This window comes from Schistocerca gregaria, chromosome 1 (genome assembly GCF_023897955.1).
Source record: "Schistocerca gregaria isolate iqSchGreg1 chromosome 1, iqSchGreg1.2, whole genome shotgun sequence".
NCBI classification, from domain to species: Eukaryota; Metazoa; Arthropoda; class Insecta; order Orthoptera; family Acrididae; genus Schistocerca; species Schistocerca gregaria.
The window spans coordinates 180,995,967-181,020,705 of record NC_064920.1 but is presented as its reverse complement, the minus strand read 5'-3'; the positions used below and the strand labels follow the sequence as shown (position 1 = coordinate 181,020,705).

The 24,739-nt window shown below is 41.2% G+C and overlaps 1 protein-coding gene across 1 annotated transcript in view; it reads right to left on the bottom strand.

Annotated features, from left to right (window-relative positions):
* LOC126336248 (homeobox protein six1-like) overlaps positions 1 to 24,386 on the bottom strand; it is a 374,382-nt gene extending 349,996 nt beyond the window's left edge. The window contains exon 1 of the mRNA XM_049999744.1: positions 23,505 to 24,386. Coding sequence (XP_049855701.1) covers positions 23,505 to 24,262 — 758 coding nt within the window. The 5' untranslated portion in view covers positions 24,263 to 24,386. The remainder of the gene's footprint in view (positions 1 to 23,504) is intronic.
* Between the last annotated feature and the right edge of the window lie 353 nt (positions 24,387 to 24,739).

Genomic DNA, 24,739 nt, shown 5'->3' with positions numbered 1-24,739 from the left:
CAATATTTTCATTTCGGATTCTTAGTTTTAAGTACATTTTCGTGTGAGACGAGAGAAGTAAGCGCTGCGACCCTGAAGAATAATAATTGAGCGTTGGTTTTATACCATATATATCTTAAAGCTGGATAATGCCAAATGGAACCTATCTCGCAGAAATTTTGATACTGTGTTTAGAAGGTACAGCAACAATTACAATTTATTTTAAATCACAAATTTCTTATTCTTTCACCGAAGTGTTGCTGTGTCCTTGTATCATCTGCCTGTATAAGAGTTAGATATCGATACGTCTAGACACTAGAAAGATGATTAAAATTTTGGTTGTGAATGTTCAGTATTTCATGGGTAATAAATTACAGTTGCAACTCGGGCAGAATGGCCTACATTTTTCACTAGTATGCGTAAGTATCAGTCAGCTTGTAAACGAGTCGAGGAACATCTCCGTCATGTCGGCATCGCCATTTTTTTCTGCGGGCATAATGAAGCGTATACGTTACGGTAATAGTCTTGGGTTCACTGTGACAGCAAGCGGTGGCAACCTTACACGGACGCCTTCTGTGTGACTGACTATGTTTTTTTTTTCGTTAGCGATTTTTTGCATTAGATTTGGTTGGCTGTTGTTACAACCACTTTAACTCCTTCATCCTTCAAGTGCTGGTCAGTTTGTAAGCAAATGCCGCCAGCTTGTATTGGCACTACAATAGATTTTGTGGCCAAGAGTCACTTTGATGACTGGAGGGGGCACTGCTCAAATATCGGAGCACCAGCATGTGCACGCTTCACTGATCAGCCCTGACGTTCGAGGATTAAACAACACACTACTGCACCAGGTACTGTCCTGCTCGAGAAGCCAAGCTCATGCATTGCAGCTGCGTCGACAACCACCTCGTCCTGTCAAACTGCATAGAACGCTCCTTGTCGGTAGAATTTTTCCAAATGCAGTAAATGAAGAGTGGAAATGGAAAACATTCTAAGTGCCAAATTTGATATTTGTCGGGTGAATTAAAAAACGATGTATCTCTGTTTGCATATAACGGATTAGTATCCAGAAAATGTGAACAATTCTGAAACCTTAGAATCTTGTGCTCATCGCTTCACTTTATTAAGAGCGTTCTAAGTGCCATACCGGGAAACTGACAAGTTTACGTGACGATAACAACATTTTTACACAATGATTCTTACAAAGAAGGAAACAGTAACCAGCCATTGTTAATGCCGCTGCTGATTTACTAAAATTGCGTCGTTACCGGTTTAGAACCAACAGGGTCATGTTCAGAGGGACTTCTACATTTTTATTACACTCGTTACTGTTCACATTAGTTCTTGGCTATTTTATGTGTAACAATTAACGTAAACGAGTAGCGCCGCTATTTGTGCAAATGAATGGCATTGTTAACAGTGGCTGGTTGCTCTTTTCTTCTTTGCAGGAATCATCTTGTATTTTGTGCCCAGCCGCGGTCTTAAAAATGTCAGTTTTCGGCAAAGTATTAGGAAGAAAGTATTTGTTGCAAGTGCCATTCATACTGAAACACTAACTTTTATTTATGATAGTACAAGTGCATAACTTCAGCATTAGTTTCTTAACTGGTAGAACTGTAGTAAAAGGAGAACCACTTCTCATATATTTTATATTTTGGAGCTCCATGGGAAAGCACAGCTTGACACAAAGACGATGAGCCATCTGCTAACGCATGTTTGAACCACTTTCGCCTGGATCAAGACTAGGGACATACAACAGAGTACCGAGAATACAACAGCACTGAAAACATGTTCTGTTTAAAAAATGACACTTGGAACGTTTTCCACTTCCACTCTTCAAATATTGTCGTATGGTGACTGAAGAAAACTTCACAAGCCAGAATAGCTAAAAAGCATTTTATTGGAAGACCGGTTCCGACACAGATATTCTGTCATCAACGAATCTCATGCTTTTGAATTTTTACAACATATTATCCATCAGTTTTACAAGTCGCTTCAAGTTGCATATGCACTTTCCACTACCACGAAGATCACTACGCATCGGCATGTCAAATGTAAAAACATTTTACGTTCAAACAGACGTAACTATACCGTAACTAACAGTTTGTACACAATACTTTTACATTCGACATGCCAATGTGTAGCTGGAAGAGCATGTGCAGAGTGAAGTGACTTGTAACACTGACGGATAGTACGCTGTAAAAATTCGAAAGCTTAAGATCTGATGATGACAGCATAGTTCTGTCGAAACCAGTCATCCGAAAAAATGCTTTTTTTTTAGCGATCTTGGCTTGTGAAGTTTTCTTCAGCCGCCATACGTTACAGTTCACCCCCCTCTGTTGGCAACAATTTCTGGATTCAACTATAAATATTATCTTAGACGTGAGGGTTCGAAAATAGTAGGATCAAATGGAGAACGAAAGTCGAAACTTTGACTTCTACTTTGTCTGATTATTTCAGCCGAGGCTAAGATCCATACATCGACTTGAAACAAAAATTACAGAATGACCTACATTTTACGAACAACAACTCAGCTCGCCTAAGAAATGCACAACGGGGGAGAAAACGACGTCCTGGTTGTTTCCATGTTCCTCGACTAAAAGGAAGGCATTCGCTTTAGCTATTTTATCCGCGTTGGATCTTCGGAACTCCGCTGCTTTTAATGATAGTTGGTGAATGACGCAACCAGCCACAACTACTTTTTAAATGTTTTATTTTAGTGCCACAACAGATACCGGGCTACCAAGCCCATCTTCAGGTGGCTAATATTTTTCGTTACCTAGATGTTGTGATCAACGACCTTTCTTCTGCTCCGTTCTGCATAAGAATATTCGTTCCAGTATTTTGTGCTACTTTATCAGTTGTTTCATAAATAAAAATACGGCAAAATAGAAAATAGTTGTGTTCTCTTACATACCTTCCAGTAGTTGGGTATCAGTTTTGTTGTGGTCTGTGGGGTTTCCTAGCTCGATGTATGAGTTGAATTCCACCGTAGCACCCATATTGTAAATATATCACGATCGTGAAATTCAAAAACATATACACCGAGCTAGAAAAGAAAACCACATGGACCACAACAGAACAGATCGCTATCTACTGGAACCTGTGTAAGTGAATACAGCTATTTTGCATCATATATAAATGCAAGTACTTTAGGGTATTTTTGTTACTGAAACAACTAATAAAGTGGCACTAAATACTCGGATATTCTTGTGCAGTACGGAGAAGACGACGTGATGTTGATCGAAACATCTGTGTGACGAAAAATATTAGTCATCTGAAGACGGGGATGATAGCAAGAAACCGCTTATGGCACTAAAATAAAACATTTAAAACGTATTTGTGGCTGGTTGCGTCATGCACCAACTATTCTCTATACTTCCGTTCTGTGGGTTAATGAACGAGCTCACCGACAATCGAACTAGGTTTACTACTGGACTCACGACTTCCTAGCAGACAGAAATACCAAGACGCCGTCCTAACGGAAAGAAATCGCTAGATGTCAGGGTAGTTTCAGGAATAGCGCACAACGGAGCGTTACAGGGCCGTTACTGTTTACGATACATGTTAATGGTCTAGTGTATAATGTTACAGGCTCCTTGAGGCTATTTGCAGGCGATGCTGCGCTTAACAAGAAGGCTTCAACGTCAGAGAACTATAGAGAATGGCTCCGGAACTGCTAACTGAACGTTGATATAAATAAATGCACCATGACTGACGGAGAGATTCGCCGCTATTCGATTACACCATTGACGATAAATCACTGGAAGTAGGAACTGCTGTGTGAGTACCTAGGACTAACCATATGGAGCGATCTAAGGTGGAGTGGCCATATAAAAGAAATAGTAAAACCCAAGACTGGGATTAATTGGAGGAAACTTAAGGAACGGTAATTCATACGCAAGAGAAGTAGCTTATTAAGACAATTGTTCTGTTGGTTCTTGCGGTTTGCTGCGCAGTCTGGATCCCTTGCCAGGCTGGGTATAAAAAGGAAGAGGTAGAAGGAAGGAAGATTAGGGTTTACGTTCCGTCGAAATAGAGATCATCAGAGACGCAGCACAAGCCCGGAATGTTTCCAACGGGGCGTCTTTCATGTAATGCCCCGTGCTCTTTCAAAGGAAAGATATTGGCATCTGCCTGGGGATATTTAGGGAAAATCACCAAAGAGATAGAGAAGAGCCAATTAAGAGCGGCACGTTGCGTCAGTGGATCGTTTAGTGGGTGCGACAGCGTTACAAAGGTGCGTTGTGATGACGGGCATGGAAGGTTCTTGCTGTTGAAATTCTGAGAGCGTACATTCGAAGTGTTGGATAACCAATTACTTCTCCCCCCCCCACACACACACATACACGCACATACATCTCGCGAAGTGCGCGCGACGAGAAAATCAGAGAAATTTTGAAAAGTGATCATGATTTTTCAGTGTTGTACGATTTTGATTTCTTTCCACATTATGGGTTACAATGAATACTGTTACCTGTCGACTTTCGTTTCTGTTCATTGGTTTTAGTTGTCCCGGCTGGTTTTGGAGAATTTTAAAGAGTTTAAGTATGGTAGATAATTTCCACTTTTATTGTATTAAGTGTTTCGTGCTTGATGATTGGAAGCTGTTACAAAGATTTTCCTCACATTCTAATACGGCGCCTCCTACCAGAGATTTCCTTGTGGCAGCGGAGGAAGTAGACTATTAGTTATATAACTGTTCTGTCACTGTTCATGGTTAAACTTACCATGTTGTACGTATCTGTAATAATCTTTACATGGTTACTGCTATTTTGGAAAATATTATTTCGTCTGTCTTCCACGTAATCCTGGTACGATACGACCCGTATCTTGTTACACAGGGTCCTCTTCTAAGATTCGTCTGGCGTATTTTCTCTAATCTTTGAGCAGGTATTTTCAATTTCGTCTTTGTATTGTTTAGCTGGGGTCAGCCCAAACAAACGCTGTTCATGTCGTCTTTCATGTGACGTCCAGTGTCGATAGAAAGCGTCGCTTTGTTTCCCGTAACAAACAACATTATTTTTAAAGCGGAATTTTACGCTGTCATTCGATAGAGCAGTCGCATACCAGTCCAGTGCCATATTTGTTTTACCGATAAGTATTAACATTGAGAGTAAAAGTCGAAGAATAACCAGTACTCCAGGAGGGCAGCACGGCTCTGACACGCGCTGACTGCTACCGCCAAAGATGCAGGGCTACTGAATCGCAACTGGGCTGCTATTTATTCTTCCTGTTTTACTGTACCTGTTAATACGCATCGATAAAAAGGTCAATCGGACTAGAGTAACTTGAAGGTGCTCTATCGAATGGACAGGTGAAATTCCGAATCAAAAATAATTTTGTTTGTACGTGGAAACAAAGCGACAATTTTTTTCTTTTTTTTATAATAAGCGTAGCATAAAAGACGTAACGAGCAGTAACGCTAGAGGAAATGCTTCTGACGAATTTTAGGAGAGCACTCAGTATGTACTCAATACTTTTTTCGAGTCTCGGTCGGGCACACAGTTTTAATCTGCCAGGAAGTTTCATATCAGCGCACACTCCGCTGCAGAGTGAAAATCTCATTCTGAAGTTCACAAAATGTCTGACAGATGGCGCTGGACAGCAAAACGTCAGTGGTCGTGTGCTCAGCCGCCACTTTCGTCATGCTTGGCCTCCCAGGTCCCCAGACCTCAGTCTGTGCGATTATTGGCTTTGGGGTTACCTGAACTCGCAAGTGTATCGTGATCGACCGACATCTCCAGGGATGCTGAAAGGCAACTTCCGACGCCAATGCATCACCATAACTCCGGACATGCTTTACAGTGCTGTTCGCGACTTTATTTCTCGACTACAGCTGTTGTTGAGGAATGATGGTGGAAATTTTGAGCATTTACTGTAAAGAACATCATCTTCGCTTTGTATTACTTTCTTATGCTAATTATTGGTATTCTGATCAGATGAAGCGCCATCTGTCGGACATTTTTTGAACTTTTGTATTTTTTTGGTTCTAATAAAACTCCATGTCATTGCAAGCATGTATGTCAATTTGTACCTCTCTATTACATTATCCCGTGATTTATTGTTTTCAAATTCATACTGACTTTTTGATCACCCTATATATATATATTAAGACAGTGGTGCCGGAAGTACCCTTCACCACACAGCGCAACAGCGCAAGGTGCCAGTCCCCATACTTGTGGCAAAATATTCTTCTACTTTTCTGTACCTCCAACTGGGGTCACGAATCGTCTTTAATGTCATCGTAGTTGTGATAGCTGTTAGAGAATCTGTAGTATGGTAACCGGATAGGCACGGGACAGTGGCCGGAGTGTTCATATTACCCCACCCTCCCCCACCATCCTCCCTTCTTAATTTGTTTGGTGTGGGACTTGTCAGAGCTGGACCAGGAGCTACCGTTCCGCCGGCGGTGGTAGTCGGTGTGGCTCAGAATAATGGCTAATTAAGAGGGGTGCCGTGAGTTGTGGCCGAGCGATTTGCCAGACAAAGCTTGTCGCAACCAGGAGACTCGGGAGGGAGGCGCGCACCGTGAAGTCCGGCAGTAAATTCCCGGCTGTGGCAACCGCTCCACTGCCGGCTAATTACACGACGCGCCCGGCGGACGGTCACGAAGCCCAAAACGGCTCGGACAGAGTTCTCTAACAATCTGCTGTTTCTAATCTACGGTTTCTTACTGCGCGTGTTGTAAGTCGAATTACAGCCATTCCAAGAAATTCAATAAACACAAAAAAATCTGTTCCAGGTTTTTTATGGCGTGTACTACGCAGTCGATATGCACTGAGGTAAGAAAAGTCATGGGATACCGATATGCACATACACAGATGGCGGTAGTATTGCGTACACAAGGTATAAAAGGGCGGAGTTGTCATTTGTACTCAGGTGATTCACATGAAAAGATATCAGGCGCAGGACAGGAGTTAACAGACTCTGGACGCGGAATGGTAGGTGGAGCTAGACGCACAGGACATTTTATTTCGGAAATAGTCAGGGAATTCTATATTCCGAGATACAGTGTCAAGAGTGTGAAGAAAAAACCAAATTTGAGGTATTACCTCTCACCACGGACAACACAGTTGCCGACGGCCTTCACTTAACGACCGAGAGCAGCGGTGTTTGCATAGAGTAATCAGTACTAACAGATAAGCAACACTGCGTGCAATAACCGTAGAAATCAATGTGGGACGTAAGACGAATGTATCCGTTTGGACAATGCGACGAAACTTCTCGTTAATGGACTATGGCAGCAGACGACCGACGAGAGTGTCTTTGCTTACAGCACGAGATCGCCGACAGCGCCTCTCCTTGGCTTGTGACCACATCGGCTGGACCCTAGACGACAGGAAAACCACGGTCTGGTCAGATGAGTTCCGATTTCAGTTGGTAAGAGCTGATGGTAGGGTTCGATTGTAGTGCAGACCTCACGAAGCCATGGGCACAGGTTGTCAACAAGGCACTGTGCAAGCTGGCGTTGACTCCATAAAGGTGTGGGCTTTGTATACGTGGAATGGACTGGGGTCCCTGCTCAAACTGAAACTGGAAATGGTTATGTTCGGGTAATTGGACACCACTTTCAGCCATTCATGGACTTCATGTTCCCAAACAACGATGGAATTTTCGAGGATGACAATGCGCTATGTCACCGGGCCAAAATTGTTCGCGATTGGTTTGAGGAACATTCTGGACAATTCAAGCGATTGATTAGGCCACGCACAATGTTCGACATGAATTCCATGAACATTTGTGGAATATAATCATGACGTCACTTCGTGCACAACATTCAGCACAGGCAGTGCTTTTGGAATTATGGACAGCTATACAGGCAGCATGGCTCAATATTTCTGCAGGAGACTTCTGACGACTTGTTGAGTCCATGCTATGTCTAGTTGCTGCACAACGGCCGGCAAAAGTGGGTCCGACACGATGTTAGGAGATATCCCATGACTTTTGTCACCTCATTGTATGTACGAATCTGTTCTTCGTTAAGCCTATGTGACATTGATAATCTGCATTGTCGAAACAAATGGTAGACTCTCGTTTCCAGAGTTGAGATGGCTGTGTGGGCACGTACCGACAGCCAATAAATTAAAAGCCAAATGTGACACACGGGGCAAACACTCACTTAAATTATTAAAAACAGTCGAAACTGAAACCTTTCTGCTATAAATTACAAGCTAGTACTGTCGTTTGCCGATGGCTTCGTATTTCCTGTCAGAGATGGCAAAGGACGAAACTGGTAGTATTTTGAAAAGAAGTTATAAGATGAATATCAACAGAAATTAAAACAATAGTAAGGGAATGTAGTCGAATTAAATCATGTGATACTTAGAGAATTAAATTAGGAAATGAGGCACTAAAGGTACTAGATGAGTTTTGCTATTTGGACTGCAAAATATCTGACAACGGGCAAAGTAGAAACAATGTAAAATGCAGAATGGCAATAGCAAGGAGATCGTTTCTGAAAAAGAGAAATATGTTAACATAGAATATAAATTTAACTGCTAGAAAATTTTTATTCAGTTATTTGTGTGTAGTAGTTCGCAACTGAAACCTGTGCTACGAGTATAAATACCCACACAGGCCAGTAGCGTAGAACGAAAAAAGTAAACGAATCGGAAATAGTTGCTACAAAGTTTTTATTGGTTCAGTGGTTTCATCTGTAGTCCGGTATGACTATCCTAGGTTTTATCCGCGCCGAAGTTCCACTTAAGTGGTGGGGGTAACAATGTACCCCTCCCCCCAAAAAAGGGGTATTTTGTGGTATTGCGGTTATATCTCGTAAAGGGTTCACAATTAAAAAAAATGGTGACGTTACAAGTTTAGAGCATTAAATTCTGCATTGAATGAGACCAGATGCATATTTCTTGGGCCAACCTTCTCATACTAGTGTTCATCAAAATTGGACAAATTTTACATAATCATGAAAAATTTCGTTTCAGTTTCTACTTTTTGATAATATCATCTAAACTAATCCATCTATCGATAAAGTTGTCCATACAAAATTAATAGTGGAATAAATTCAGAGTTCGATGAGATCAAAAGTGAATATTTGGGAGAACATATTTCCTTACAGCTCCGCTTTAAATTTGGGACATTTTTCATCGCCAGTGAGGACTTTAAAATGCAGTTCTTCAATATGTTATTCACACTGTATTAAATATAGTGCAATAGCATCCCATCGCACTACTCTTGTTCTTAGTAAATATAATAAGGCAATAAAATTTTAAAATTGTAGAAGGTGTAAAAATATTAAAAAAATTGTTTCATACAGAATATGATGAGATTCATTTAGCTGACATGAAGATGGACGCAGGTTAAGGAACACAGCTCAGGAAATCAATTGGTGATGATTATATTTCATAACAAAAAGAACTGTAGTTAAAGATGTGACGATGAAAGGGGAAAAATAGGCAGGTACAAATCTCACAGACGTCCACGTTTGGCTCTCGTGTTACTTGACTCCTCAAAGACTGTAATTTCCGATTCGATGTCCGTAGGTCCATCAGTCAGCCCCTGAAAGTCTGTAATTTTCGTAGCTCCATATATGCAGTCCAGGTTTCGTCAGAACCTGGTTCGTCAGTTTCATCTGTTTGGATGGAGTTAGTGCAGGAGCTTCCCTTGCAGTTGGCACAAATCACTGAACAGTTAATCCCAGTTCTTTGACACCCACAACCACCTGTACACTCCTTATTGCATTTCCGGATAATTGTGGAGAGAAGACTCTGTGGAGCCGGTTCTCTTGGAGGTAGGAACGGATCAGCACCAAACTTTGAAACCTGCCATCCTCAGAGGAGCAGATCCATCTGGTGTCCTAAACATATTTGTGCTTGTGAGTAAGTTCTCAAGCTAAGTTAGCGGGGTGCTTCGGATGTTGGTGTTAGCGATGAATTGGGATTACACTAGGGTTTTGGAAAACATGTCGAATCGCAATTTAGATAAAGTAGGCTAGCTTTGGCAATAGCTTCAGCTTCAGTATCATGCTCGAAGAATGGTTTCATTTCTTGTTGAAGACTTTTATTTTTAACCAGCAGCTTGACCACCTTCTTCTTGCCCTGCTTGAAGAGCATTAAGTTACGTCACAGCCACTTATGGCGTGGAGAAATGTGAGTGGCTTTCCGATGTTGTCTGACAGCTTGAAGCTGATGGGCCCAAATGCTGTTGATGGTGTCGTTCCTCCTCCAGGTTCTGAGAAATATGTGTTTGCTAATGATGTGGCTAGGGCATTGGGCATGATGAGGAGGCCGTATCCTCACCAGCTACCGCAACCTTCTCATGCTCCTGTGATACCTCAAGGACCCTGGCAACAATCAGGTGATCTGCGTCATCATTAGCTTTAATGAGATGCCTTCACCTTCAAGCCTCTCAGTAAACGAGGTAATGAGACGTGTTTTATTTCTGTCGTCGGAAAGGAATCGCTCTGAGTCATTGTCACCATCGTCAGCTAAGTAAAGATGACCTCAGGATAGTGTGTCTTTCTCTTTGGCGGTGGTGCTCAGCATATTTGATGCTCTTGGTGAACTGGTCTTGTGGTTAACCATCACTTGTTGGACTTCAGTTACAGTGTCTTTTTAGGTAGTCAACATATTTGATTCGGATTAATTGGAATGTTTCACCATTGTTCCACACAACCTGGTGGAGATGAAATCCAACATCGATGACAGAAGCTGCTCCTTCCACTTTTACCTCATCCAGTGGTGTGTACAAGTCATGTAATATTGTCTTGGGAATCTTCCTCATTCCAGCTGCATAGAATAGAGAAAGAGAGGACAGGGTGCCAGCTCAAAATGGAACTATTTTAACAGCAAATAAATAAATAAATAAATAAAACACCGCTACTCTTCCCAAGCTACACGATGAATGTCAGTTGACGCAATTTTAAGACGGAGTTGTTCGGAAATGGGTGATCCAAAAAATTCATTCTCATGGAACGCAGATTTTGTTCTTCTATAACTTTTTAAAATCCTTCCAACTTTGATGAACACTAGTATGGGAACTTGTGGTTCAAAAACTTCGCGTCTGGTCTCATTCGATGCATGATTTAATGTACTACAACTTTTAATAGGACCTCGTTTTGGATACTGTCAGTCCTTTACGAGATATAGCCATAAAACCACTGAAATACCCCTTTTGGGGCAGCAAATTTACCTTCCACGACTTAAACACAAGTCCGCCGGGGGACGGGCTGTGGAACCGAGGATAGATATACTGCGCCAGAAATGAAGCCATTAAAACAATAAAATCTTTTGTAGCAATTATTTTCTGCTCGCCTAACATGCGATATGAAAAGGAACAGAGTATTTTGAAATGCGTTGCCGCGGAAGAATTCTGAGGTAGGGCGGATAACTAATGAAGAGGAACAGAGAAAAACAAATTTATGCTCTTAGACTACTACTATGCTACACTGTAAATACGTTATGAGGGAGGCCGTTGCTACATAGCCGAAACAGTTGACGTTTTAATATTCCAGCATTGTAAGTAAATTATAACATGATGCGGCAGCACACGCTGAAGAATTTTAACGATATTAACACGGGCTGCGGAAAGCCTGTCTCTCTCTCTCTCTCTCTCTCTCTCTCTCTCTCTCTCTCTAGCTGACAAACTCGGCATTGCTTGGGTATTCGTTTTTCCAATATTCTATTAGAAAGGAAATCTTATATGTATACCTGCAGTAGATTCGGTGTGAGATGGTCCAGGACAGTTTTGTATGCTGTTGCAGCTGCCACGCATGTCTACAACGCGATTTCGTAAACGTCTCTATAGCAACGCCTTTTCATGGTTCTATAGACGGCTATTGTTTTCGCCTACACCCGTCTGCGCTTAGCAGTGGAATGTGTTCAAAAGTGCTGCCAGATGTCAGGGATTTCCTTAACTTGACACGACTGTTCGAGTGTCTTAGTTAGCGGGGAAGAATAAATGTATTAGAATTTCATGTATGATGCGGCAATTTTTCACGCATCCCAGTATTTATGTGACGTCAGATCTCTTGAACTACCTATCTCACAATGATATGCAGGTATATTCATCGGCATATATGGCTACTGTCTGCGAAATATGTTGCGTATAGTGTTAGTAACAAAGCAATGTTAAATTTAAACGTCATGCATGATGCGGCAGTTTTCCATGCATCTCAGTGTTTATGACGTCATACTCCCTGAACTATAAGTGGTACCAAGATACAATTTTGTGTGTGCATTTAGCGGCATATGTAGTTAGTGTCTGTGAAATGTATTGTGAATAGAGTTATATAAGTAAAAAATTTAAACGTGATGCATGATGCGGAAGTTTTTCACGTAGCTCATTGTTTATGACACGATATCTCCTGAACTATGATAGGTAGAGAATTTTTACCCCGGCTGTGACTGTTACCTGATAATAATAGATATGTGTAGCAAGTTTGGTTGAAATCGGTCCATTTGTTTGGAAGAGATGAGGAACATACATACATATATACATCCATTTTTATGATGTGTATGAATGTTTGTCATATTATAATATTAATAATTTTATGCAGCCTAAATTTTAATTTAACAAAATCCCCCAGCATATGAAGTATGAAGTGAGAAATAAATTTTAATGCTTTTAGTCAAATTAAACATAGTGCCTATTAATGTTTACTCCAATGTCTTCAAAGCCTACGGCTTATAGAAAAAGCCCAAAGACAAATAGAAGCGTATCAGTTAATCAACGCTTGAACTAGCTAATTGTAATGAGTGTTATGAGTCAACACTTTCTTGGCTTTCTTGGTACGTAGGCACGTGTCTATTATTACTGCTTGGTTTACATGGCGTAAATCGTGCATGAAAATTACCCAAACTATTACGCTCCCACATATGGGCGGTTAGATATCAAATATAATTTATTGTGTATCATAGGCCTCTTTTGTAGTATAAGATATTGAATATATACAGATCATTCATTCTGCAGTTCCCTCACAGTCAACGTTTGACTAAGATATAATGCCAAACTTTCAATTTATTTTCGGCTAGCTGTCTGGAAGTTCATCTTCAGTAATTAAAACATGAGCTGCGAATGTTCAATAGTACACTAAACAACAGTCACATTTTAAGATATACACTTTCAGAAAATTATTTATCAATTCGTTTTCCACCTTTTTGAACAAGAATATCAGTGAGAAAAAATAAGAATATCATTTAGGTCAATTAGACCTAAAATGGTTTCATTCCAAGTTGATTGATCTTTTGGACAGTGAACCGAAAATTTGAATTATAATTTTGGATATCTTCGCAGCAGTAAGGTAGCGTCGTTGGGCACCTTGAAGAGTAATGAAAATTTTAGGTGTAGGCACAGAGTGACATGCACAAAACATTAGATTAATCGCAAGATTTCCATTACTTACCTCCACTGTTCTCGTGTACAATTCGAACAGTATTGTCAGATTTCTCCTGTTCCACTTATTTTAAGGCCAAATAAATAGATTAATATTCATCCTTCCAAACCAAATGGCAGATAATTTTCAAGTAAAGTGTAATTTATCAGCAGTCAAAGTTCGCCATTGATAGACAATAGCAATTCTTGCATCGGAGGCTTTAGTTATCGCAAGATGACAACGTAACACGACACAAGTTACAGATGTGAAGATCACGCTATGGGTATGCGAATACACAGCAGGTCTCAAGGGACTAAAGCGTCCACATCTTCGGCAGAGACTTGTAATCATGTCTGTGACTTCAGAAACGCACTGATCCTCACATGATTTCTCAATGAGTGGTGAGCGGCGAGCATTGCACGTTTGAAAAAGCCCCTTGCGAATATGGAAATAATCATCACTCTGGTCTTAATAGACAGGATTTTCAGGATTTTCGGACGGCGACAAATTCGCAATCATCTTCATATAATTGATAGATATTTTTTATTAATTTTATTGTACTATATCACTAATGTAGCTAGTGCGTCTCGTGTCTTACATATACTGAAATGTGACTCAGTCGAATGATTCGAGTATTTCCTCTTATCGCGAGAGATAATACGCAATCCGTCCCCCGCCCAATGAACAAAACACTCTCGAAGAACAAAGCGTCCTCACTGAAGTGTGGTGATGTAAAACACGGTGAACTGCTAATGATGAATCACCAGTACTTCTTTATCTCGTGGAAGTAAATCTAATGGTCTTTTACAGTAATCCCCACACTGCACAAACGTCCTCTTCAGCGATCAATGAATAGAAGATCATCCTTTGATGCTTCCTCTTTTAACCTTTAAATAATTAAAAAGAAAATGGAACGACGTTTGCAGTCATCTGCAATCACATACGACATTTAGTCAAAGTTTTATTCACTGTAAAGCGCCCAGAAATAAGTAATTTCATTTCTTTTTGTGATCCGTGTATCTTGAGGCTACCTGATTAGTAGTTTTGGAGAAAGATAGGGCAGTGTTCCAATCTTCGTTAAAGCTCGTTTAAAGACAAATATAATACACAATGAAGTCAACCATTGCAAAATATTCCTATACTTGTACAATGCATCAGATAGTTGTGAGGAAAGAAATATTTACACGAGGCTGCTATGGTAGCAATTGATGACCGATCGTTTTCGAACGCTCCAGTCTGCTGTGTTCTTTAGTTAAATAATTTTTTTTTAATTTTAGTTCTTACAGATGCGCTTCTAGCAACGCATTTCATCAACAGAAATTCGAATCCTAATGAATAAGACCAAATTTTGCAGGTACCTCTTCTGCTTTAAAATTAGTAACGAATGCATCTTAATATGTTACCACAAAAATATTTCGCAGATGCGTACATTCATCTTGTTCACACGTTACATACATATTTGTGACGAAACGTGTTCATCAAAACTAGACTAAATGGATAATTCTTTTAGAGCGAAACACATTCTATTATCATTTATCAAAGTCAATATACTAGTTTATATAAAATAAAGCAGCACGCAAAGAGACACTCTGACTGTATGTAATCGATAACGACAAAATAGCGAATTCGATACTTCAAATTACGCGTGGATAATAGTTGACGTCTAGATAAATGCCGTCAGTTTTTCTTGCATCTGCTGCTGCACTTGAGGAATACTAGAGTTTCCGTGAGACAGTAAATACGTAAGCTTACTCTTAACGTATGTCAGCATTTTTCAGTGTTTCACTTTGTTGTACTCTGTCTTCTGTTGCAGTTATTTTCCTTAATTACCTGCCCATTGATCAAACACAGTCTTTTCCTTTTAATCCTGGAAAATCATATATCAGTGTTGTTTAAAGAGTTCCTGAGTCTGCAGGCGGTTTCGATACATTATTATCATGATTGTTATTAGAATCATAAATTGTATTGGTGAAACAATGAAAATGGAAGAGTTTTCTGCAAGCTAAAAATTTCGGTGGAATGTGAGAGGTCCCTTATTTTATGATGGAACTTGAGGTCTTAGTTTTTATGTCGTGTACACTGGCAGAAAGTATACAAATATTTTTATGTATTAACACGCCTTTTGTCCGGAATAAGTGGGGCGAGATCGAAAATTTTAATGTCTTACCAGGCAGTGTATTTATCGTCAGTATTTTGTATTTAATGACAACTGTTAAATGATTCTGCAACTAGAGCGCCACCGCTTCCGGCACTGCTGAAATAATGTTACAAACACGATTTTGTTTCCAGCGTCACTTGTCAGATTAATTCGCTTCGGTGACCTGCCCTTTGTTCACCGCACGTGCACAAAGCGACTCAGTTTCCTTCCGGGTTACGATGTGAGCTGTGTTATTACTGCAGCGATGAACTGATTTACTCATTCTGATAATTTTTTGTTCATGGATGCACAGACGTACACGCAAAGAAAGACCAGGAAAATTACACAGTACTAATGATTTATTATTTATTTGGCGAGACAATTCTACTTGGATACAAAGAACATGATAACATGTTCACAACAAACTGTGAATCTCATCAGGTACTCGGAAATGAGTGATGCGTTATGTACTGAGTTCACAAAGAGAATTAATGTCAGAGTTACACACTATTACCTAGAATTATGTTTCCACACGCGGAAACGTTCCTTTGTTACTTTTCTTGTGTATTAAAAAAGATAGCCACATGATATATTATTAGGGGATATTATATAAAGTTTTAAGTTAAAAACAGTGCACAACAATTGCTGAATAACAACGAACCTGACTTAAACAAGAAATTTTTTGGACAAAAATATTTGTACCTCAGGTCCACACAAATAAGAGGAACGCAAACACTATAGGAAATAATGGACTGTTTATAATCCAGATACATATAATGAGAACCAAGTGCACCCTCAAACTGAAGAGTGGTAGTAATACATACCATTCTAAATTTAGACAGAAATAGACAAATAAAAATAAGGAATACCATAATAGCGTACGGTTTTGATTCCTAAATGAAGCAGGAAGTTATACCTAAAATCATGCAGCAATGTATGAGAAAGCTCATCTGCAAGAGGGAAAAGTAATGCATAGTTTAAAAATCAATTTTTGAGATAATGGTCTTGCAGTCTTATTTTTATTTATGGTACAATGGGAGGAGAAGTCATAAAAATGAAACGTTTCTAAGCAGAATCTTATTGTACACACTGAATATGTATAAAAAAGGTATCGATGTAACTTACTTGTAAGCAAAAATTTGGTTGCTCAATCCTGGAGCTATCGATCATGCGAAAAAGTACGTAAATGTTTTCGTAGAACATATTAAAATTTTTAATAGTCTACTATTTTGTTTATGGCGCTTGGAACTCCAACAGGAATATTAAGTAACCGACTATAACGTAATACCTGTCCTAAATAACATTGAATATACTGGGATATATTCCTAGACTTTTTTCATCATATGTTACAAGTGGACTACATAGCTTGCTACATATCTGTAGCTTGTCGTAACTATGTTAACTATGCACAGTATGAATGCCTTTAGCATTGTCTTGTTGGCAAAACTGTATCGTCACAAAAACCGAAGTAAAATTGTTGAAAAATCCTGTTGAGAATCACATACGGCATGCTATCGTGTGAACGAAATACGAAACCATAGGATCCTATATCATGGAGAAGGTATAGTATGGTACTTTTATCCGCTTACAGGCCAATTTTACAAAGATATGGAGCTCTCGTGGTAGTGAAATTTAACGACAACAAAAATTCATGTATGCAGGCTTTTACAAATTTATAGGTCTACTTTGATTAGATGGAACAGGTAGTCGGTCGTGGCCTTAAAGTAGGAACTATTTCGGCACATATCTGAAGTAATTTAGGAAAATCTAGGAAAACTTAAATCAAGATGGCCTGGTGAAGACAGGACTTTGCACCGTCCTGAATACAAAGGCAGTATGTTTAAAATGGTGCTACCGCATATGGTTTATCGCTGGTGTACACTAAAGTTACGCTAAAAATTTATTTAATAATGTAAGAGACTAGTGCTACACTGCTCATTAATTTTTCTCTCCCAGCCACTGCACGCAATTCCACGCACTACACACACACATTACTCCATATTGTAGCACTACACATACTATCAGTTGATGACAAGAGCAGACGATATCAAGGGAGACGATCTTTGGTTTCTATTTTCAGCTTCCCATTTGCCACCCTGAAAAACTGTCATCATCCGTATATAATGATTGAGATGGTGAGATCAGAAAAAGGATAAGATGTAAATATTATCCACTGCACAGGGGACTAAGGTTTTGAAGAAAGTTACCTAGTGTGAAAGTGTAATGTAAAATGACAGATGTTTTATTATTATTATAGTCATTGTTATTTACCTATGGCGTTTTGTACCAAACCCCAACTCCGCGTTACCTAAGCAATACTTCTTTATATAGAATGTACTGCTTTAACACGTACTGCCTTCTTAAATATGTTCGTTTTGGAAATCTCTTCGTTCTCCTTTAGCAATTTATTATTCAATTTTATTCCTTGGTAGAAAATACTGTCTAGTTTTTTTCTTATTCCTTGTTGTTAAACGTCGGTGCAGTCTATATATTGTTCCATAGACATGGAAAGAGCTGTTTGTGCAATAACCTTCAATGTTATTTTCGATGTGCACAACTGGTAAATGTACTCACATAATGCAGTAAATATCCCCAGTGTTTTGAACAGACCTTTAGAATGAGATCAAATAAAAATTATATTGATTATTCTTATGGCTCTTACCTGTAGTTTGAAAGCTGTGTTCATATTTTGTGCGTTTGTTCCCCAGAGAAGAATTCCGCAACTGAGTGAACATATAGACAGCGCGTAGTTAAAAGAGACTGGGCGCTAAACACTGATGGCAAGTCTAAGGGCCTAACATTCTGATGACACTCTGTTTGCAAGTATCTTTGTGTCTTTACACCACTTCAGCTGAGAATCAGCATTCATTCTCGGAATTTTGCGTTTGTTATATAGTCAATAGATGTGTCGAGTAGCTTTAATTTAACAGATCATTTTTCCTCATTAAAATCGCATTTGTCTTCTTTATGTTCAATATCACTTTATTGCATATCGGCCAACCGTAAACATCCTTGAGGTTTTCATTTGCTATCTCTGAAAGAAGTTCTCTTTTTTCTGAGTCATTGTAATATTGTTGTCATCAGCAAAGAGAATTTCTTCCCCAAGAGTAACACCACTGGGAAAGTAATTAGTACCTATCAGGAACAGTACTGGTCCTAATATGCAACTGAAGACTCAGATACAATTGATGTTCATTATGTAAAACTGTTCGTTCTGCCTATGAAATTAACATAAATGTAATGAAGTTTACATTAATTTAAGCTGCACTGTGTCAGTTGATTGAAGCTAATTAGGGTGCTGATAACCCTGTAGTCGTGCGTCTATAAACACACACAAACAAGCGCGCGTGTGAAGGAAATCTGAAGTGTTCCGAACGCATTGACAGTAGACTAGCAAGGGCCAGCGAACAGCTGACCACCGGAGACCGTCTCCGTCCCAGAGAGTGACGCAGCGCGGCTTCCTGGAAGACGGCGTGTTGACCCTCCCTCCAGCATTAGGGAACCCCAGTCTGTGACAACAAGGCCCTGTACCTTGCCCACCCACGCAACTACTGGTTCTGTACGTCAATACCGGCTACCACAAACTCCTACAAATGTCGTTTACGCATGGTGATATCGCAAGAACCCGAGTGACATGCGTTAATCTTTATGATTTAGTTGTAATTCATTGTCGCGGTGTGGTTGACAGATATAAGTTGGCGTCGACACTGACGCATTGTTCTGTTACGTAGTTGTATTTCTTTGTTGACACGGGAAATAAAAAGAAGAGACTGCTTGCTATTCGCGATGTAATAGATTACAGAACATATATTGGAGCTAATAAAGAATTGCCAAGAGCTGGAGAAAGGGAAATGCACGGAAAGAAAAAGAAGGAACTGTTTCGATAACTAAAGAAAAGGTGAACAGGGCACCAAACGAAGTCCTAGGGTATAAAGATGGGCATTTGGCTAACACCACATAAATTATACGTCGTTAAACACTATAGTAAATATATTTCTATTTATTAATAATATTACTTCCAATTACTACTGTTCTATAGACAAGAATAAATAAAATTCAGATATTGTTGTGGCCGAAAGAGCGATCTGTTTTACTTGCCAAAACGGTTCAGCAGCCAAGATCGTATAGATATTTATTTACTGAAAACAACCGGTTTCCACATAGTTTGCTGTCATCTTCACATCATAAGTTGTCATTTGGATAAAAATAAGCACATTATAGAAAGCCTGTCATAATTAAAATATTTAAAACCATAAAGCACCTCGCGCAAATGGTCGTGCTATATAGCTCACAGGTTTGTGTTACGTCACAAAAACAGAGTGCTGAGTAGTACATTTGTTTGCATAGGCTGGACGTATACCAAATATTTAAAGTCCACCTTAAACGGCGTATGAGGTACAACTCAAGCAATCTGAAAACGGTGACTACAACAAAATTCAGAGGATAAGATGAAGTATCAAATATCTTTCTCAGAATTATTGGCGGTTTTATCCATTAAACGTTCTGTAATATTTACTAAATGATTTGAGATGTCAAATTTAGGATCTCAACAAGTGAAATAAGAAGGTAGAGGAAATGTTTTTTGTGCGCTTAACATTCATAATATTTTTATTACAGGAACTACAGTAGCAATCGATTAAGAGAACTCTTGGAAATAAGGGTAGGACAATATGACGAATCCTGTAATCTGCACGAAAGTTTTCGCATATTAATTGTTGTATGTGGGATCTAAGATTGCCGAAATTCACTTTACAGAACAGGGTGAATTTCGATAGGAAAATGCTGATACTATGGACGACCGCGAAGAAAAACATCGTATAAACTCTTGGCCTTTACTCACATGTTTCTCAAGTACAGCTACTTGGAAGTTCCAGCACTATAACTGGCAGCAGAGTCACAAATCTTTAACTGTGTTTGTATCTCCAATAACTTCAATGTCTCTGCAGATCGTATAGACGTTAGCCGTTTTTCTAAACACGGCAGTTCTCTATAGCCCTATTCTAGTTTAACGTTCCCACCAACAGCTGAAACGCAGAAGCATTACATGTGTCTTGTTTAGGCTTTTTACATTTGCGAGTATTAACTGGGAAGGGAAATTTGCCCACAGCCTTGGAAGTGAGTGAACAATACTTTTGTAAGAGAAAGGCAAAATAAGAACTTAGGACGTGGAAACTAGATTTACATGCATACCTCTAGACGTTGCAAGAAGATATAGAGAGAAATTAATGAATATCGGGAATTTATAAAAAAAAGTATTATGCATTACAGAAATAAGTGAAGCAATCACATAAAGGAAAGTGTAACTAAATACAGAAGGAAGTTTCAACTTCGCCCATGAGAAAGAAGATATACAGACACAGAATTGAGGCCAAGAATACAAACCGTGCTACACTATCAAAAATCTTGACAAATCTTAATAACAGCTTGCACCACGCCTAGATTAATATTAAAGGTCTCATAAAAGTACCCCAGCACACTATAAAATATTTTATAAAAAGCCTTTTTGAAAAGATCGTTGACTAAGTTATTTATGTGCTTTGTGGGCTCAAGAAGAAGTGCCGACGAATCACTTAGCACAACAGTCTGTTAATTTACTACCCTACTAATTTCAAGTAGCTTGGAAACCGCAGAGAACAGAGAATAGGCTTGTAAGCATTCTACATGGGTTAATGTCCGTCCAATCTTAAAATTCCTGTAAATGATTTATTTTTTAGAAACGTTTTCGTCGCTTTAATATGTCAACACTTAAGCATTTGAGGGAACGTATGGAACTCCTCGCTAAATTGCACATGGTCACTCGCGGGAAACCGCACAGAGCGTCTTAGGGAGCTTAAAAATGTTGACAGTGTCTTAGAATGTTGAGCATCTTCGTCTGTGAGGAATGGTGCCGCCAACGGATGCAGCGGTAAAGAGATATTTTCGGAGAATGTTAGTATAAGGACCAGTGGTCCCATTATACAGTAATTTACTTAGTTTGATTCCGTACTCCACATTAATGTTTTTATCTGTATGGCACTGAAAATGCCTGCACACGGTATGTACTGTGCGTCTTGTCTGAAAACATACCTGTTCTACCCGCTCACGGTAGTTTCTGTTGACAATAGCGAGGCTCGTTATGCTTTTCGCCCTCAGCTTGGATTCAGTACTGCACCCGTTCGGGTTTTGTTTTTCTGGTAGTGTTAGTTGTACGTTAAAGGCGAAACACAGCAATAAGGATAGGTTCACAGACGAAGTGTTGGCCGATGCACATCATCTCATGTATGGGTTCACTGAATGCAGTGGATGACAGACGCAACGACTGCATGGTGATCTGTTCTCGAAGCGACAGTAACCACGCCACACTACTTTTGTGTCTGCACGTACGAGAAACCGAATCATTCCTATCTAGAATGGTTAAATATCACAGGGCTTCTTCACTGCTGTCAACGTATTGTCACAGAAAAGTTAAATGTGGAAATAAAGCGAATCAAAAGTAATTACTCTGTAACGAACCATCGGAAACCACGCTGTCTGTTATAGGAAAATACTCTGAATATAACCTTGACCAACCTCTGGAATTCTGTCGGGAAGTTCGGACTGACCCTGTGTAGACTAGTGACGAGAGGATTGTTTCCTGTGACAATTTCTATTATTTGTAAGGTTAGACGTATACCATTAACCCAAAGAGCATGGATGGCTTCTACGTTTATATACGTTTGCAAAACCTGACGTCGTCAGATGAAGTAGACACAGCGATCTGTATTACTTATTTCTAATTCTGATTCTACGTGATGACAGGCCAGATTTTCGATATTTTGACTTGTTACCAATAGTGACGGTACTACGGTAGAGCATAATCTTACCAGTATTATCGAAATTATCTCTTAATCCATTCCCGTACTGAACGGATGTGTTGTTCTATGACGCAGCATGTAAATTTGCGTATAATAATGTGAAAATAAGACTACGACTGATACACTAGATTTCTTTTAACGAGGAATACGCTCTTTGCCTGTACTAGTGTGCTTCTTATATCCTCTTTGTTTGCTCTGTTTGAGTTATTTTGTTTCCAACATAGCAGAATTTCTTCACTTCATCCACTAAGCGTTCCCCACTTTCAATATTATTGCTAATCTTTGGTCTTTCTTCAGCGTATTCTCTATAGTCACATTCTTGCGTACATCCCTTCCACCCTTAGTGGAGCAGACGGCTCACTCCTGTAGCCTACTGAACACTGGACGTTTAGAACCGACACCTACAGGCAAGGTTATTGCTTGCCAGGTATTGCACCATCTGAGATCGTCCTATGTCGTAAAATAGCTGCAGACACTGAAATCAAAAAGGGTGAACTAAATCATTTACATCCACCTACAGCCGTCAGTCACCAAGATCTAGGTTGAAACCCAGAAGAAGTTTCCTCCGTTTCGCGTCAGCACTATGTCACCATGCGTTGGCAGAAAACAATTGTGGAGAGTTAGTATCTGGATTTGATCAACTTCAAATGTGGCCATAAGGCGCTGAGTGTCTAACATCGGGAGGTACTCTATATTGATCCACCTGGAGGTGCTTGAACAGGCTAAGAGCAAGAAGGCATTCCAAAGGACTGACGAAGGTGAAAGCGGAGGAGAAGACATAGTGGATGGCCTGTGCCACTGTCCATGCTGCATGAGTCATGCAGAAGAAAAGCCGTTGAGGGGTGAGCGTGGCGCAGTTGCTGCTGCCCTAATTCTTGTAGGAAATCACTTACTTTTCCCCTTTTTCGTTTGGTTACAGTATGTAAATGGTCGGTTATCTAAAGTGTTGTTTAAGCAGTATGTCAAAATATTCCACAGTTATGTAGCGTACAGTTTAGTACGACTTCTGACGAGCGATAAAAGTACCCAGATCTGATGATGTTTTGCCGGAGCCGAAACCAGACACACTTTCACAAATATCTGTAAATGCATTCTAGATGGACAAAAAATTTGTTGCACAGCCAGTGAGTGACGATTTTGTCCAATGAAGGTAATGCGTAATTTTTCGCAAATAATCGCTGTTTACAGTGGAAGGGGCAGCTAGCGAGGCGAGCGAAGCGGCGCTACTGACCCGTCCTTCTGCTCGGCGGCGCGGTCGCGCTGCCGGCGGTTCTTGAACCAGTTGGAGACCTGCGTGGTGGTGAGGCCCGTGGCCTCGGCGAGCTCGCGCTTCTCGCGCGGGCTGGGGTACGGGTTGTGCGTGTACCACTCGCGCAGCACGGAACGGGACTTCTCCTTGAAGCAGTAGCTCGTCTCCTCGCCGTCCCAGATGGTGCGCGGCAGCGGGAACTTGCGGCGCACGCGGTACTTGCCGACGGCGCCCAGGGGCCGGCCGCGCAGCTTCTCCGCCTCTACGTAGTGCGCCTTCAGCCAGAGCGCCTGCAGCTTGGGGTGGTTGTGCGGCGAGAACTGGTGCGACTCGAGAATGCGGTACAGCTCCTTGAAGTTGCCGCGGTGGAAGGCGACGATGGCCTTGGCCTTGAGCACGCTCTCGTGCTTGTGCAGCTTGTCGCAGGCCGGCAGCGACCAGAGGAAGCGGCCGAGGCGCTCGATGTTGCCCGACTGCTGCAGCACCTCGCACACGCACGCCACCTGCTCCTGCGTGAAGCCGAAACTGGGCAGCAGCGGACTCATGCTGGGCGCCGCCGTCACGCCGACGCCGACGCCGCCCCCGGGGGCGGCCGACGCCACCGTCGTCGTCGCCGCCCCGACGCTGACGGCCGGCGGCGGGGGCGCCGGCGGCGGCGAGTGCTGCTGCTGCTGCTGCGCCTGGAAGTGGTGCATCGGCGTCTGCAGGCCTCCGCCAGCGGAGGGGGGCCCTGCCAGCATCGCAGCCGGCGCGCTAGCCGGCCATGCGCCGCCGCTCTCTCCCAGCTGGCTGCTCGCGTGGCGACGTGCACGGATCGAGCGCGCGCCCACACAGCGTCGACGCACTCGGCTCGAGGTCTCGAGACGTACTGCCGGCCGCGGCCGCCCGCCGCCGCCGCCCCGACCAGCTCGCCGGCGACCCGCCCCCCTCGCCGCGCCCAATCGCCCTCCGCGCTCCCGCCGGCTCGCTCGCCATTGGTCCCGCCCACCCGGGGGGGCCGGGCTAGCGCGCCCCGTGGGAGGCGCCGCGCCGGCCACGTGTGCCATCAGTCAGACGCGAGACGGCGGCGCGACCATTGTCCGCCTCTGGAACGTCGTCGTTAATAAAAACACTATCTTTACGACCACGCCGCTCGCGCCCGTAATTAATTATACGACGTGTTATTATTCCGGGAGTGAAAATCTGTTCCCGACCGAGCACCTACAAATAACAGTCCT